General features: G+C 48.5%; 1 protein-coding gene across 4 annotated transcripts in view; it reads right to left on the bottom strand.

The window, feature by feature from the left end:
• LOC122390465 (kinesin-like protein unc-104) overlaps positions 1-14,579 on the bottom strand; it is a 186,145-nt gene that overhangs the window by 107,451 nt on the left and 64,115 nt on the right. For all 4 annotated transcript variants that reach the window (XM_043383463.1, XM_043383550.1, XM_043383634.1 and 1 more), the window contains exon 5: positions 8,379-8,545. In XM_043383463.1, coding sequence (XP_043239398.1) covers positions 8,379-8,545 — 167 coding nt within the window. The remainder of the gene's footprint in view (positions 1-8,378; positions 8,546-14,579) is intronic.

Below are 14,579 nucleotides of genomic sequence, written 5' to 3'. Positions count from 1 at the left end.
CGCATCGCAGGGAGGCAGAGGACGTCAACGTCCTAGCCAAGGCAGATGAAGAAGGCCAGCCGACTACCATGCAGAACAAGCCCACCCTTAATTGTGGGGGCACAATTAAAAGAAGAAGCCTGAAAATGTAACAGCTGGAAGCTGTAACATTTTTTTCCGTACATCAAAAAGGACATCTCTCACACTCTATACGTAAGGACGATCGCACTGTCTGCCGCGGCGCTGAGCCGGCGTGGGGAGGGAGTCGACCATACGATCCCCCGACCCGTCGGCCGGTCACCATTAAGCGAAGATCAAAGGCTCGCCGAAGGGTGGAGTTCCAACACACCCATCCGGGCCGGCGCAGTGGCCGCCGACAAACGCAACGCAGTCGGAAACAGCTGCCCCCGGTGCTGGACCAGCCAAGAACCGACACCCGGCGGAAATCGAGTGTGAAAACGTCACGTCCGACACCGGCACAGGCAGGGACCGACATCCGGCGAAAATCGAGTGTGAAAACGTCATCCGGCAGGAGACAGCTGAGACGGATGGGCCGTACAAGTGAGGATGACGTCACGTTCCGGCGGAATGGGGGGAGGAGGGTGACAGTCTCGACTCCGGATGCGAGACGGGATGTCGCCAATTTTCTGCCCCGGTCAGGGAGGCCCGGCCGACGCCCGGAACCTCCGGCCCGGAAATCACAGGAGAACAAAACCTCAGCGGCAGAAGCAGAGGGGAACAGAGTACGGTATCAGACCACGGGTGACAGACCACGGGGGAGGAGAGCTCATCTGGACGGCGGGTCGGCCGGCACGTCTCAGTCTGAGGCTGGCCGACCCCACCCCTGCCGGAGCGGAGGGACTCTGCTGCCGCGACGGAGATTCGACGTGTCAACCATCATCAACTGTCAAGTGAGTCATCTCATCTGTCCGCCTCATCAAGACTGCCTCCCTGTCATGGACAATTCACCTCCCATTTACCCATCGGATGTCTCTGATCTGGATTACAAATGCCACTCCCTGAGGTCTAACTTGAGCCACCATTAGGAGGGTAATGGGTTAACACCGTGTAGGGGAGGGCGGTAGGATGGTCTCGCGCGCTCCACATTGCGTCCCGGCCGGGCAGGCCGCGGTACGACCTGTTTGTAAGGGAGGGCAGATGGTCGCTACATTCCGCTTCCGACCGAGCAACGCGGCAGTGGTGCGTCTGTTTGGAAAGACGGGGAGGGGTGTGAATGGGTCCGACTAGTCCGGCCTTACCAATGGGGTAGGGAGAGGGTTAGCGAGGCAGCCGGGGCGGGTCAGTAATGGTCAGTGTAGGCTAATGGCTCACCATTACATTGGTGTTGGGGGGGAGCGCTATCTGTCGGCCATCACGCGCGCGGTCCGGCCGCAGTGAGGTGTGGGATTCGAGGGGAGGGGAACAGGTCAGATGGTGTCATTTTGGGGGCGCTGGTCACTATTGACGCGTCAAACTACGTCAGATGACGTCATGACAGTTCAATTGGCGATGTTTTGTAAATAATCTTTTTGCGGTTAGGGCGTTAGGATTAGATTTAAGGCTAAGTTGGCATTGGCGAGCTGACAACCGATCGTGGTACACCGGTTGAGAATGACCAGTATTGTATCGTCCGTTTGTAAATATAGCGTGAAAATTTAACAATCTGTCTGGGAAAGAAGGGAGGGTTACTTCAGATATGTTGCTGATTCGGAATCACGGAGAATGCTAACGTAATTATCTTTAAGTTGTCACGTCGACCACACGACTTCACGCCGGCCTAGCACCACAGGCTCACCGGAGTTGAATGAGACTACGCCACGGCCGTCTGATCATCAATCAACGGAAACGCAATGATCATCCCTCACGACGCGACCCTCACAGATACATTTTTTTCGAAGCTAGTAGGTCAGCATAAGTTGTTTCGTAATCTAACCAGTTTGAACCCGGTAGGCCAGCGTATCAATCCATTATCAATCTAGTGTTAATTCCAAGTTTGTCAATCGATTCTCAATCCTTACAAGTGCTCTTCGAGATAAATCGACGGTCAGCGTAGGATTGTCACATTCCGTGGGATAGATTAATCATTTGGATAAGGTTTGATAAGAAGGCGGCCCAAGAAGTCGTAACGTGTTCAGTTACATTCGGATAGGGAGAATAAACATTGTAAACATCAAACATTATTCTGCTCCTTCGGCAGCTCAGCGCCAGATTAGAACGCTGTAAGTCTGAATTGCCTTCCGGTTCGTTATTAAATCAGCAATGAGCCGTTTCGTGACTCGCGTTTTTTTTTTTTTTTTAACCGATACAAATCTGAATCGTCATTTCAATCGTTATAAATTTTTCGCTGTTCGTAACCTGTCAATCAATTCCCCTTTCCCTCCTAGCATTATCAGTACCTAACTGATATTGATGCTAGCTCCCCCGTCGAGGTATATCAAAGATTAACGTAGAAATGTTACGGTTGTTAAATTGATGCATCATTGAGGCAATTGATCGATCATAAACATCAAACGAGTTACCGTTCAATGTGATGTGACTATGTCAAAATATCACCCTGCTTGTACACGTCTAGAGTTGGTTACGGAGGGAAGCGAAAAATCACCGCAGCTCATCGTCATTTATGTAGGATGAAGAATTTGTTTTGTTCAGGTCAGATTGTCACCAGGCCACCTTACTGAACAAGAAGCAGACCCTAAATAGCTGACGGTACGTCTTTGAGCTTTTCTTAAAACTAAGTAATTGTAATTCGAAGGACAGAGCGACGTATGATCCCAATACCATCAATAGATCAATCGACGCAGCTGAATTCAGACCATCAAACACCGACCGGGTAGAAGAAACAGCAATAGATTATTACAGATGTACAAGTGTATAGGGTACTTTAGACCCGAGAAACCATCCTCATAAACGGGCGGCCTATCACCAGCTCCTCAAAGTCACGCAAATATCTGGCTTCAATGCTACCACCGAAACCCACTTTACCATCGCTCCGAAGGCCGAGATGATACAGTGGCGCCACCTATGACCGAGGCATGCCAAGCTCTGCTTATTCATTCTGCCGCGAGCGGACGCGGCATGACCATCTCACGCGTGGAATGTGCGTAGGAGACGGACAGACGGGGATAGAGGATGAGTGAATGAGTGGGCACGCGCGGGAGTGGATGAGTGAATGGGGGCGTGAGTGAGTGAGAGAGAGAGAGAGAGAGGAGAGAGAGAGAGAGAGAGAGAGAGAGAGAGAGAGAGAGAGAGAGAGAGAGAGAGAGAGAGAGAGAGAGAGAGAGGAAGCAAACGTTTAATTCAGTCTTTACAAAGATCGACCCCATAAATGAAAGGTTTTGGTACAAATTAGATGCGTAGCACTCTACCGCCACCTAGCCAGTGTAGCCTACAACTACATCCACTAGGCGGCGCCAAAAGCGTCGATGAGTCGACGCTCGATGAGTCGATGAGTCGAGAATGGTCGCCGGTCAGGTGTGGAACAAGGTCATGTCACCGCTAAGCTCATAATTACAAGCATTTTAAAAATGGTTATCACCTAACTCTCTGCGTTGGCTTAAATTACAGATATCGTATAGATTCGATGATATATCTTTTGTTTAAAGGACTCAGACCAACAACAAGCCAAGGGTCTGAGTTTCAGCTTCGTTTCAACATCTAAACTTCATAAGATAGCTTTTGATCACAGGGCACATTCTCAAATGATCTAAATAACATTTAGTGCTCATTGCATTGGAATACGTTCAATTTGTCGAAACCTTGCAAGTAAGGCGTGATAACTCATTTAACCAGCAGGCAAAAAGTGACCGTCATGCTAATTCAACCCAGCTAAGGCAAACGGCAAGGACAGTTGAATCTCACGAATGCTATCCGCCATCCGGTCCCCATCGGATTGGAGAGCGCTGGCCCAGCAAGCCCTCAGCCGCACCGCGAGCAATGCACCAATATGGACCTGCTGAGAGAAAGAAATTATCTGTTAAGACAGCTGAACGCACCCTTCTTGCAACGATTGACCCATGCTGACCTCAGTAGAAAAGACGGACAAATTTGCGGGTGGTCAAAAGGGGGAGAAATAGACAGCAGTCACATATGATCAAAATTGAGTAAATCTTGGTGAACAACTCTACGGTCTAATTCTGGGAGAAGCTGGTTACCTTTGTCAGTCGAAACCAAACTGTACATCGCGAGGCATGCTACCGACTCAGATTAGCAGACAATTATAGGCTAAAAGCAGGAACGGAGAATTAATTGTTATGATTGAGCGCGCATCACTAAAACTTTGACATTGCCACCCCAAGCCTAGGAGGACATTCATCTCATGTCATGCGTGGTGTGAAAGCTACTGACAACTGTACTTACAAAGTTTTGGAGGGATACGCTGAAACTAATGAATTCAGATGATAAATCAGTAACATGCAACAATCCAAGTCAGACTATTCCCAGTCGCATCCAAGGTTGTTTCATCCGTTTCTATTGACATGATCTATTGAACATGGAATTTCAATGCTAATGACCATTGACCTCTCAGTCACAAGTCACAACTGATCTCATATCTGGCCTCGGATGCTAGCACCACAGTTTCGGATCAGTGTGGTTTCACTTAAAAGGGATATCCTGGAATTGAAATTTATAAGGCATCATTGAACATGACAAACTTTGTCAGGTGGCGGAACAGATACAACGAAGGGCTGTCTATCGGATTGTCCTCTATCCTGGACAGCTACCGTGACTGAAATTATAATAGCAGGTTTGCCAGCAAAAGTACCCACTAGGTAAATAAATCAAATCACCATTAACAATGGAGAAATGGCAATGAGCGTACTATTGATTACACCAGTCTTTGCCGAGCCATCAATTTAGTTTAAAAATTAGCATCATTCTCCAATGGTCAGTTCCCCATTAGCTTATTGTAATTTACTGCTCCTCCCCTTGATTTGATATAACCATTTCTCAATGTTGATGTTCCCACTCGAATAATTGGATATCACATTTGCCAAAATTTGTATACCTTCAACAACATAGCAATCGGTAAACCGAGCTTCCTTAAATTAGAACACCACCAGTCGATTGTCAATTGCAAGTTAAATAAATCATCTGGTCGAGTATGTCAATAAAAATCTGCATTATAAAATTGACTCTCATAAATCGGTTCAGTAAGATAACATGAAATCACATGAGTTGGATTGTTTTTAAATAGAAATGCCAAATTGAGACTAATCCGGCACACTACCTTAGAGTTCCCTTGATGCAAACAGGTACTTACGACCCCAGAGAAATTTGCGACAACGTGGCGAGGGACGCCAGACAACAATCCACATAAAAAAAATATTCATGATCACAAATGGTTGGGCACTACCAAGAATTACTTCATTAAATCACAGGCAACACTCAGAATAGTCGAGTTGCAGGGCTGTCTCATCCCTATCTCCGTAACGTGTCGTGTGCGACCAATGACGTCACGGCATTGCGGCGTTCTGATTGGGCGGCAGCTCTGAATCGCCCGACTGGTGGTCTCCGCTCGACAAGCGCACGTGCGCCGACTAGACATTTGTAGTGGCATTGACGGCAAAAAAAGTGAGGTAATGCAGAGCTCTGAATATACTTGAATAGAGTCTAAGCCGTTAGTAATACGTAAAAAACGTTAGATAGGTTTCTTGTTCGTCTTGATTTGAGCTTTTATGTGATATAACTTTTACCTTAGTCTCGAGGTTGGCAGCTATGTGGGAGAGCCCTAAAGTTGGGTCATTTTCCATAGGATTGCATTACAGCCGTCCGACCCTTCGTACCAGTGACGTCACGGAAATTGCTGCTTCGGCCTAATGAGCATACCTTCTATATAGGGCCTTGGTCGAGTTGAAATTCCGATCAAAGTTAGCGTCTCCAAGGTTGAACGATGAGAAGTCAGGATGTACTAACCCGCAGGCGACAGGATCTTATGACGTCATTACCGATCAACAAGTATGAAACTGGCAATCTCCTAGAAATATGACGTCACTGAGTGAATATAGCAAGCCACGGTAGACGTTTCGGCTGATAGGCGTTAATATCGTGTAGATGAAAGGAGTAGTAGATGGTCTGAGTATTTGGCGACGCAGATTTCTCTATCCAATGTTTTTTTTTTTTTTTTTGTTCATGTCGAGGGAAACAATTGACTCGTACCGCGCAGCGGTGCGCACATGGACTGAAGGGATTCTACGGATCAGACAGGTAAGGAGATACAGAAGGAGTGACTCTGAAGTGGTCGATAGATATTGAAACCGGAATTACACAAGGAGGAGAGATCTAAGGATGGATGCTAGCCGAAGAGGAGGTATGTTGCAGCACTTTCATGTGTTTTTGACTCTGCTGATACGTCTAAGTCTACTAGGATTGGAACTGTCTCACGTTACGGAGGAAGTAAGTAAATATGTTAGGCAGATATCAGAACAAGGAACGCCATAAGACGCCCAAGCTGAGAGGTGAGTCAGAGAGAGAGAGACAGGACGAGGGAGCACACTGCCGAAGGTGAGTGACAAATACGAAAATGATAGAGGATAAGGCGAGGAGAATACCGCCGGGATGAGGTAAGTGAATTAAGTCCACCGTCGGAAGGATCGCAGCATGCATCACTCATGACGCTAACGCGCTTGAACACACATCTGCAGGACAGAATTCCACGGCGTCGGATAAAATTGCAGGATAGATTCAGTCATGGAGTCTTTCGAATCACACCGGTCAATGATCCGAAGGCGCCACTTGCGGGTGCCATGACTGCATGAGAGTACTGAGTAGGTACCTGTCTATGAGCCCAGTGAGACTGCGGTCGCCGGGGTAGCAGGCTTGTGTCCACCGGTTCGTTAGGTGAAAACGCGTAAGACGGTCTCTCACAGAAGGGCTGCAAGGGTCAGTAACCAACGTCCGGCCGCGGGATTTTAGTAGGGAAACAGAGATGTGCCGTGAGCGGCAGAGGTTGACGGACCAATCATAAGCCACCGAGGAACGCTAATAACTGACGCTACCCGCGTCGATCTTTAGACAAGTAATCGGGGTCAAATGATGTAGGTGTTCGAAGAGAGTGGGCCGGCAGAGCTTGATTGAACCAATCACACCCATCGACGAACGCTAATAATGTAATCGCTACCTGCGTTGCACCTTAAGACAAGTAATCAGGGTCAAGTGATGTAGGTGTTCGAGGATATTGGGCCAGGGAGCCCAAGAGGTGCTAGGAAGAGCACACACAATTCCAATGTTGGAATGGGGCGCGATAAGTCGTTGGGAGGTAAGAGTAAGCTTAGATGAAATTTACACTAATCACGGAGTCTATTGAACAAATTGCGTTTACTGTCCCTGATATGTACCGCTGGAGGGAGTTAGAACAATTGCTGGGAGGGACTGAGGGGTCGACGCGGGATCAAATTTATTGTAGAGGGTTGAGAGAGGTATGCCAAAGAGAGTGAGTCTGAGGGAGATTGAGGTATGCGTCATATAGTGTAAGGACCAGCGGGAGATCTAATCTCAGCATTGAGGGCGACATTAAATGGGGATGTACTCGATTATCTTTGGGATGATAGGCATTAGAAAGGGAGAGAATGGTGGGTAGCTATCAGGTATCAGATGGTGGCTTCAGGTTATGTCCTCAAGGGAGGCATCAAAATCATATGCTTTGGGGAGACATCCGTGTCCTAAATTCCTTCTGAGACAGATGCCATCCTAGGCAGTGAAGACTATATGTTGACAAGCGACAAGCCAGCCTCATTATAAATATTGTTTGTGACGAGCCCCAGGCGCAAGGAACGGTGGCGGAAAGGAATCGGTCAGCTTGAAACCAACGGACCGATCAGCAATTGGAAATGGGTGTGTAATTACGTTTGAACAAGAGAGAAATCAAACAGCAAGAAAATCAACTCATTAATCAACCATTTGAGGATCTACCAGCCGAAAACACTCACCTGAGGTTGTTCCAGAGCACGGCGCAGGTCGGCAACCATCTCGGAAAGAAAAACACCCCCGATGAAAGAAATTTTATTAAACAATAATTTTTTTGAAAACATACTCCCCACCGCTTCCGGACCCCCAGGGGGGCATCCTCACATTCGAGAAAATGTAACAGCTGGAAGCTGTAACATAAGCAATTAGTGCAACCCTAGCTGATAGCTACTAAGAGACACACTGAACCTAATTTGACCAAATCTGCGCCTAATCTGCACCAAATGTGCACCAGATGTGTACCAGATGGCCGTCGTGAAAACGGCTTTTATACATTATCGCTGTAAATCGTCGTCGAGAGATTACGACATCGGTGCTGCCTAGCCTCGTGCAAGGGGCATCACCTCCACAGAGACAGTCTCGGGCCTCCCTCACCTCCACAGAGACAGTCTCGGGCCTCCCTCACCTCCACAGAGACAGTCTCGGGCCTCCCTCACCTCCACCGAGACGGTCTCCTCCGGCTCGCAGCTGTTGGAGACGCGCTGGAAAAGGTTGCGGCAGATCCGCGGAATGATGCCCTCCTGGTCCCTCTCCGTCTTCCCCATCATCGTGTAGGACTTGCCGGCGCCCGTCTGGCCGTAGGCGAAGATGCAGACGTTGTAGCCTGCACGCGAACGGGGAAACAGAGCGTGATGGAGAGAGACGAAGTGGGTGTTGTTGTCTGTCCTGCGTGGGAAATGCAATTATGGCGGCGAAGGAAGTGAGCGGAAATGTGATTATTGTCGCATTGGGAGCCCGGGAATGGATAACGCTGTTAATTAGGAATGCTAATGCAACAGTTGGCATGTCTCTCAAGACATCACGTATATGAATGGATACCGAAGTAGGTATTATTATTACCTGTAGATAGGGATGTTTCACAAAACACGTATGCGTCTGCGGAGATTCTTTGGAGACACTCAACGCGCTAGTCAAACCCAATCGCATTCAAACAGACAGCTGGAGTGGCTCTGGGGCAGATTTGTTTTCTGTCGATCCGCCCCGACATCCCTCCGGCACGGCTCGGCGGGCAGCTCGGCCCTGTGCCGCGGGCTCTCAGTGTTTATCAGCGGCCAGGCGCCGGTGTGTGGGCGGCAGTGGCCGGCCCCGGGAGCCCTCCGCACCGGGTCGATAGTCCGCGCGGAGATAGCCGCGGTCACGGAGAGCGGTCCTCCGCCGCCAGGAAGGTCAGCTCGGTCACGGGAAGGGCGACAAGGCTATCAGATTGTCACGGATACGGCCAGACAGTTAACCGGGATCACCGGGAGCGAGGGCAGATGGGAGGCTTGCCGAGGTCAGCAAGGGATGGGAAGGCAAAAGGGTGTCTGCTAAGGTAGAAATGGCCTCTTCAGAGGCTGCTCACAGAGCGGGAGGACCACTGGAAGGTCAGTGCTCCAAGTCACTGAGGTAAAGCTGGTCTGGTGACTGGCTGCCATATCCAGTTATCCATAGAAAGATAGAAGTTATATAAAAGCTGATGCTTAGTACACCTTTTTGCGTTAGCTTTTGACCATTGGACAAAACATTTGTACACATTCGCCATATAGATGGCGCTACAAATGGACGGTTGGTCACAAAGAATCACCATTGTGCAAAACTGTTCGGCGGTCCTCCTCTACAACTCGACATTGATCGAATGGTTCAACATTGTGCAGGGCCTCGGCTAACATGTTAACTGGTGGGCCAAATGGCCCACCAGTGACCCGAAATGGCCCACCAGCCTCAAAGATTTGGCCCACCAGTAATTTTCTGAAAAATCGAAGTTTTCACATTTTACATCACGACATAGGTAAACAATAAACATTGTGATACAGACAGAGACAGAGGCCCTACTACATTGTTGCATTTATTAAAAGTAAGAACTTGATCGTCGTTGCCCGCCTAATACCATCACCATTCCCGGTTTCTTGAGACAGCCGTAGGTTAAGCCCCGGTCACACTTCACCGGATTGGACCAATGGACGAGAAACGGACGGCGTCCGGTGATGTCCGGGGATGTCCGTTCGTTGGACGTCCGTTTCTCATCCGTTAATATCTGTTCCATGTCCGGTGGTGTCCGGTGTGCTCAACCGGACACCACCGGACATGGAACGGATATTAACGGATGACAAACGGACGTCCAACGGAAACAAACGGACATCACCGGACGCTGACAATTCTCGTCCGTTTCTCGTCCGTTGGTCCAATCCGTTTAAGTGTGACCGAGGCTTTAAATTTTATGCAATAATCGTGAAAGACGTTTGCCTCTGTCAATTACAGATAGTGTCGGCGGCTTCCAGCCGATCGAGGTCTGCGAGAGTTCTTGCAAGCTTTCCGATCGATCGAGTGGTTACAGTCACATAAGCATCTGCCGCAGACCAGTCGGTTACAAGAAAACTACGAATAAAGAACAGACCAGTTCAGACGGTCGGGGATAAGCCTGCGAGCGATCTCAGACGGCTCGCCGATAGACACGATATAAGCCAGAGTCAAACTAGAGGTAGTGTCGGCAACTTCCAGCCGATTGAAGTCTGCAAGCGATATTATGCGTCTTCACGAACGGTATGATGCTTGCAGTCGCACATCTGACCAGTTGGACGAATTTCGAACCGTTCACAGTCAGCGTTCCAAAAATTTCTCATTTGGGCTGAAGCTGACACTCAAGAATAAGAATGGATAATTTTCCACTCTCACATTTTGGGTGGCTAGAATTTTCCACTCAGACACCCAAGAGAAATCTGAAGTTTGGGACACTGTTCACCAGAAGTGTACATAACTTAGTTTTTTTAAAGAAAATATTAGGGTTGCGCAGTGCGCTTGGGCTTTTGAGTGAATTCTTTTCCATGCGACACCAATAGGCTAAATGATCATTTTCAGAGATGTTGGGGTTGCTGCTACAACCCCCTTTTGGGGTTCCTGCTACAACCCACTTTATATATAAAGTTGCACTCGTGCTGTTCACAATTCCTCCCGATCCACCCGACAACGCCCGATCCCGTCCGACCGCTTCCGAATCTCCGACTAGTCGGCGAGCGATCCATTCAGGGCTCGCTGATTTTTAACATCCGACCGGCCGTAAGTTATCGTCCAAAGTTTTATAATCTGCGTCAATATTTTGTGCATACTTGTGCGATTTTATGTGCACCGCCGGAGTATCACCACTGAGAGGGTTGTGGGTCCCTACTCTCTCTTCTCTCTCTGAAGAGTCGGGGGGGGGGGTCGAGCCCCGTTTTTTTTTACATTTTTTAATGCCATCCTGACGTTTTTTGCAGAATAAAGTGGCCGAAATCTGGGGAGGAATCGAAAATGGGGGGGGGAGGCTATGGCTACGAAGGTCAGTCCATGTCGCTGCCCAAGTGGCCCACCAGTCAAAATTCCTTAGCCGAGGCCCTGACATTGTGCAAAACAAATCGTCAATGGTCGAAACTATTCGTCAGTGAGCAGCCGGGAATTCATGATTGGCCAAAACCGTCTATGGAAATTTCAGCATTCAGAAAAACAGATCAGCAATGATCGAAACAAATGATCGCGTGCACTGGCGGCCGCAGGGGGGTATGGAGCAGCTCATGGGGCCCAATCCTTGACATTTCCTTCATATAACCGAGTGGATGATGGAACAAGCACACCGGGCGGCATGTCCGTCAAGACAGCCCATATTCAGCCCAGATTCAGCCCGGATTCAGCCCAGATTCGGGACACCTCCGATCAAGCTGAAACTCGCACACAATGTAGGGCATGACATGACCAATCCACAGTCCAAGTCATTCGGTGGCACTCCCAGCCGTTTGACCTACAGAGGTCAGCAAAGGTCACGTGGCCCAAATTTGCACAGCAGATTGTGGCCCACCCAGTAGAGCTAGAGCGCTAAAAATGGCACCAATCGACTCGCCAGCATCTAATCTTACTTTCCCAGCACTCATTTGACCTATCAAGGTCATGCGATGACCTAAGGTCATTTGTGGGCTATGTCGAAAATACACTTGCACAGCAGTTTTCGAGTAGAGGGATTGATCGAATTCCAAATCAAAGCACATCATCGGGTAGCCCATAGGCCGTAGTAACTTTCCTTAAAAACCGCTTTTCGATATGTGACCCCGTTTGACCTCGGCAGGTCAAAATGCGCAAATAAACGACACTCCATACGTCGCAGCCCGGATTCAGCCCAGATTCGGGACACCTCCAATCAAGCTGAAACTCGCACACAATGTAGGCCATGACATGCCCAATCCACAGTCCGAGTCATTCGGTTGCACTCCCAGCCGTTTGACCTACAGAGGTCAGCAAAGGTCACATGGCCCAAATTTGCACAGCAGATTGTGGCCCACCCAGTAGAGTTAGAGCGCTAAAAAAGGCACCAATCGACTCGCCAGCATCTAATCTTACTTTCCCAACACTCATTTGACCTCTCAAGGTCATGCGATGACCTAAGGTCATTTGTGGGCTATGTCGAAAATACACTTGCACAGCAGTTTTCGAGTAGAGGGATTGACCGAATTCCAAATCAAAGCACATCATCGGGTAGCCCATAGGCCGTAGTAATTTTCCTTAAAAACTGCTTTTCGATATGTGACCCCGTTTGACCTCGGGAGGTCAAAATGCGCAAATAAACGACACTCCATACGTCGCAGCCCGGATTCAGCCCAGATTCGGGACACCTCCGATCAAGCTGAAACTCGCACACAATGTAGGCCATGACATGCCCAATCCACAGTCCAAGTCATTCGGTGGCACTCCCAGCCGTTTGACCTACAGAGGTCAGCAAAGGTCACGTGGCCCAAATTTGCACAGCAGATTGTGGCCCACCCAGTAGAGTTAGAGCGCTAAAAAGGCACCAATCGACTCGCCAGCATCTAATCTTACTTTCCCATCACTCATTTGACCTCTCAAGGTCATGCGATGACCTAAGGTCATTTGTCGGCTATGTCGAAAATAAACTTGCACAGCAGTTTTCGAGTAGAGGGATTGACCGAATTCCAAATCAAAGCACATCATCGGGTAGCCCATAGGCCGTAGTAACTTTCCTTAAAAACCGCTTTTCGATATGTGACCCCGTTTGACGTCGGTAGGTCAAAATGTGCAAATAAACGACACTCCATACGTCGCAGCCCGAGTGTCTTTTATTAGCACATTTTGACCTACCGAGGTCAAACGGGGTCACATATCGAAAAGTGGTTTTTAAGGAGAGTTACTACGGCCTATGGGCTACCCGATGATGTGCTTTGATTTGGAATTCGGTCAATCCCTCTACTCGAAAACTGCTGTGCAAATGTATATTCGTCATAGCCCACAAATGACCTTAGGTCATCGCATGACCTTTAGAGGTCAAATGAGTGTTGGCAAAGTAAGATTAGATGCTGGCGAGTCGATTGGTGCCATTTTTAGCGCTCTAGCTCTACTGGGTGGGCCACAATCTGCTGTGCAACTTTGGGCCACGTGACTTTTGCTGACCTCTGTAGGTCAAACGGCTAGGAGTTCCACCGAATGACTTAGACTGTGGATTGGAAATGTCATGGCCTACATTGTGTGCGAGTTTCAGCTTGATCAGAGGTGTCCCGAATCTGTGCTGAATCCGGGCTGCGACGTATTGAGTGTCGTTTATTTGCACATTTTGACCTACCGAGGTCAAATGGGGTCACATATCGAAAAGCAGTTTTGAAGCAAAGTTACTACGGCTTTTGGGCTACCCGATGATGTGCTTTGATTTGGAATTCGGTCAATCCCTCTACTCGAAAACTGCTGTGCAAGTGTATTTTCGACATAGCCCACAAATGACCTTAGGTCATCGCATGACCTTGAGAGGTCAAATGAGTGTTGGGAAAGTAAGATTAGATGCTGGCGAGTCGATTGGTGCCATTTTTAGCGCTCTAGCTCTACTGGGTGTGCCACAATCTGCTGTGCAAATTTGGGCCACGTGACCTTTGCTGACCTCTGTAGGTCACACGGCTAGGAGTGCCACCGAATGACGTGGACTGTGGATTGGGCATGTCATGGCCTACATTGTGTGCGAGTTTCAGCTTGTTCGGAGGTGTCCCGAATCTGGGCTGAATCCGGGCTGAATCTGGGCTGAATATGGGCTATCTTGACGGACATCCGGGCGGCCAGTAAATGTTCACTGGACGAGACCGACCTCAGCCGGCACACCCAGCATATACGTTCGGCTGAGTCCGGGAGCTCACCATGTTTCTTTGTGCGCATAGGTCCCACATCAAATAGATAAACAACACCTTGCGCTCATTCTAAGTCAGGTGAACGGTATTGCCCTAGGGCTCGAAATGAGATAGGCCTCATAAATTGGCGAAACCTTGCCCTCATGAGGGAGTTCCAGGATACCAAGGCGACCGTCATGGCAGATGTGCATGGTGTTCGTCAGCTTCTGCCGTGAGGACAGTTTGTTAATTCGATGTGCCAATAAAGATCTTGTCTTTGAATAAGCGAATTATTATTTTTTTTAATGTAATAAAGTGCCCACCGACCAACGTAGGCGTGCTAGGTTGGAATGGTATATTGCATTGACGGAAATGACTTTAATGCATGCATTTCACATATTGAATTCAGCTGTATGTGTAGCATTGCAAGCAAAACATTGCAAGCAAAAAAGAAAACCCAAAGGGAGCACATTGCTTTTTCTTGTTGACTAAATGACGTCAAAGGTAATTTTAAACAAAAAATGTCAGCGGCAT

Source organism: Amphibalanus amphitrite, unplaced genomic scaffold (assembly GCF_019059575.1).
Source record: "Amphibalanus amphitrite isolate SeventyFive unplaced genomic scaffold, NRLGWU_Aamphi_draft 000001F_arrow, whole genome shotgun sequence".
NCBI lineage: Eukaryota > Metazoa > Arthropoda > Thecostraca > Balanomorpha > Balanidae > Amphibalanus > Amphibalanus amphitrite.
Note: the sequence above shows the minus strand (reverse complement) of the source record. Positions and strands in the feature narration are given on the sequence as shown.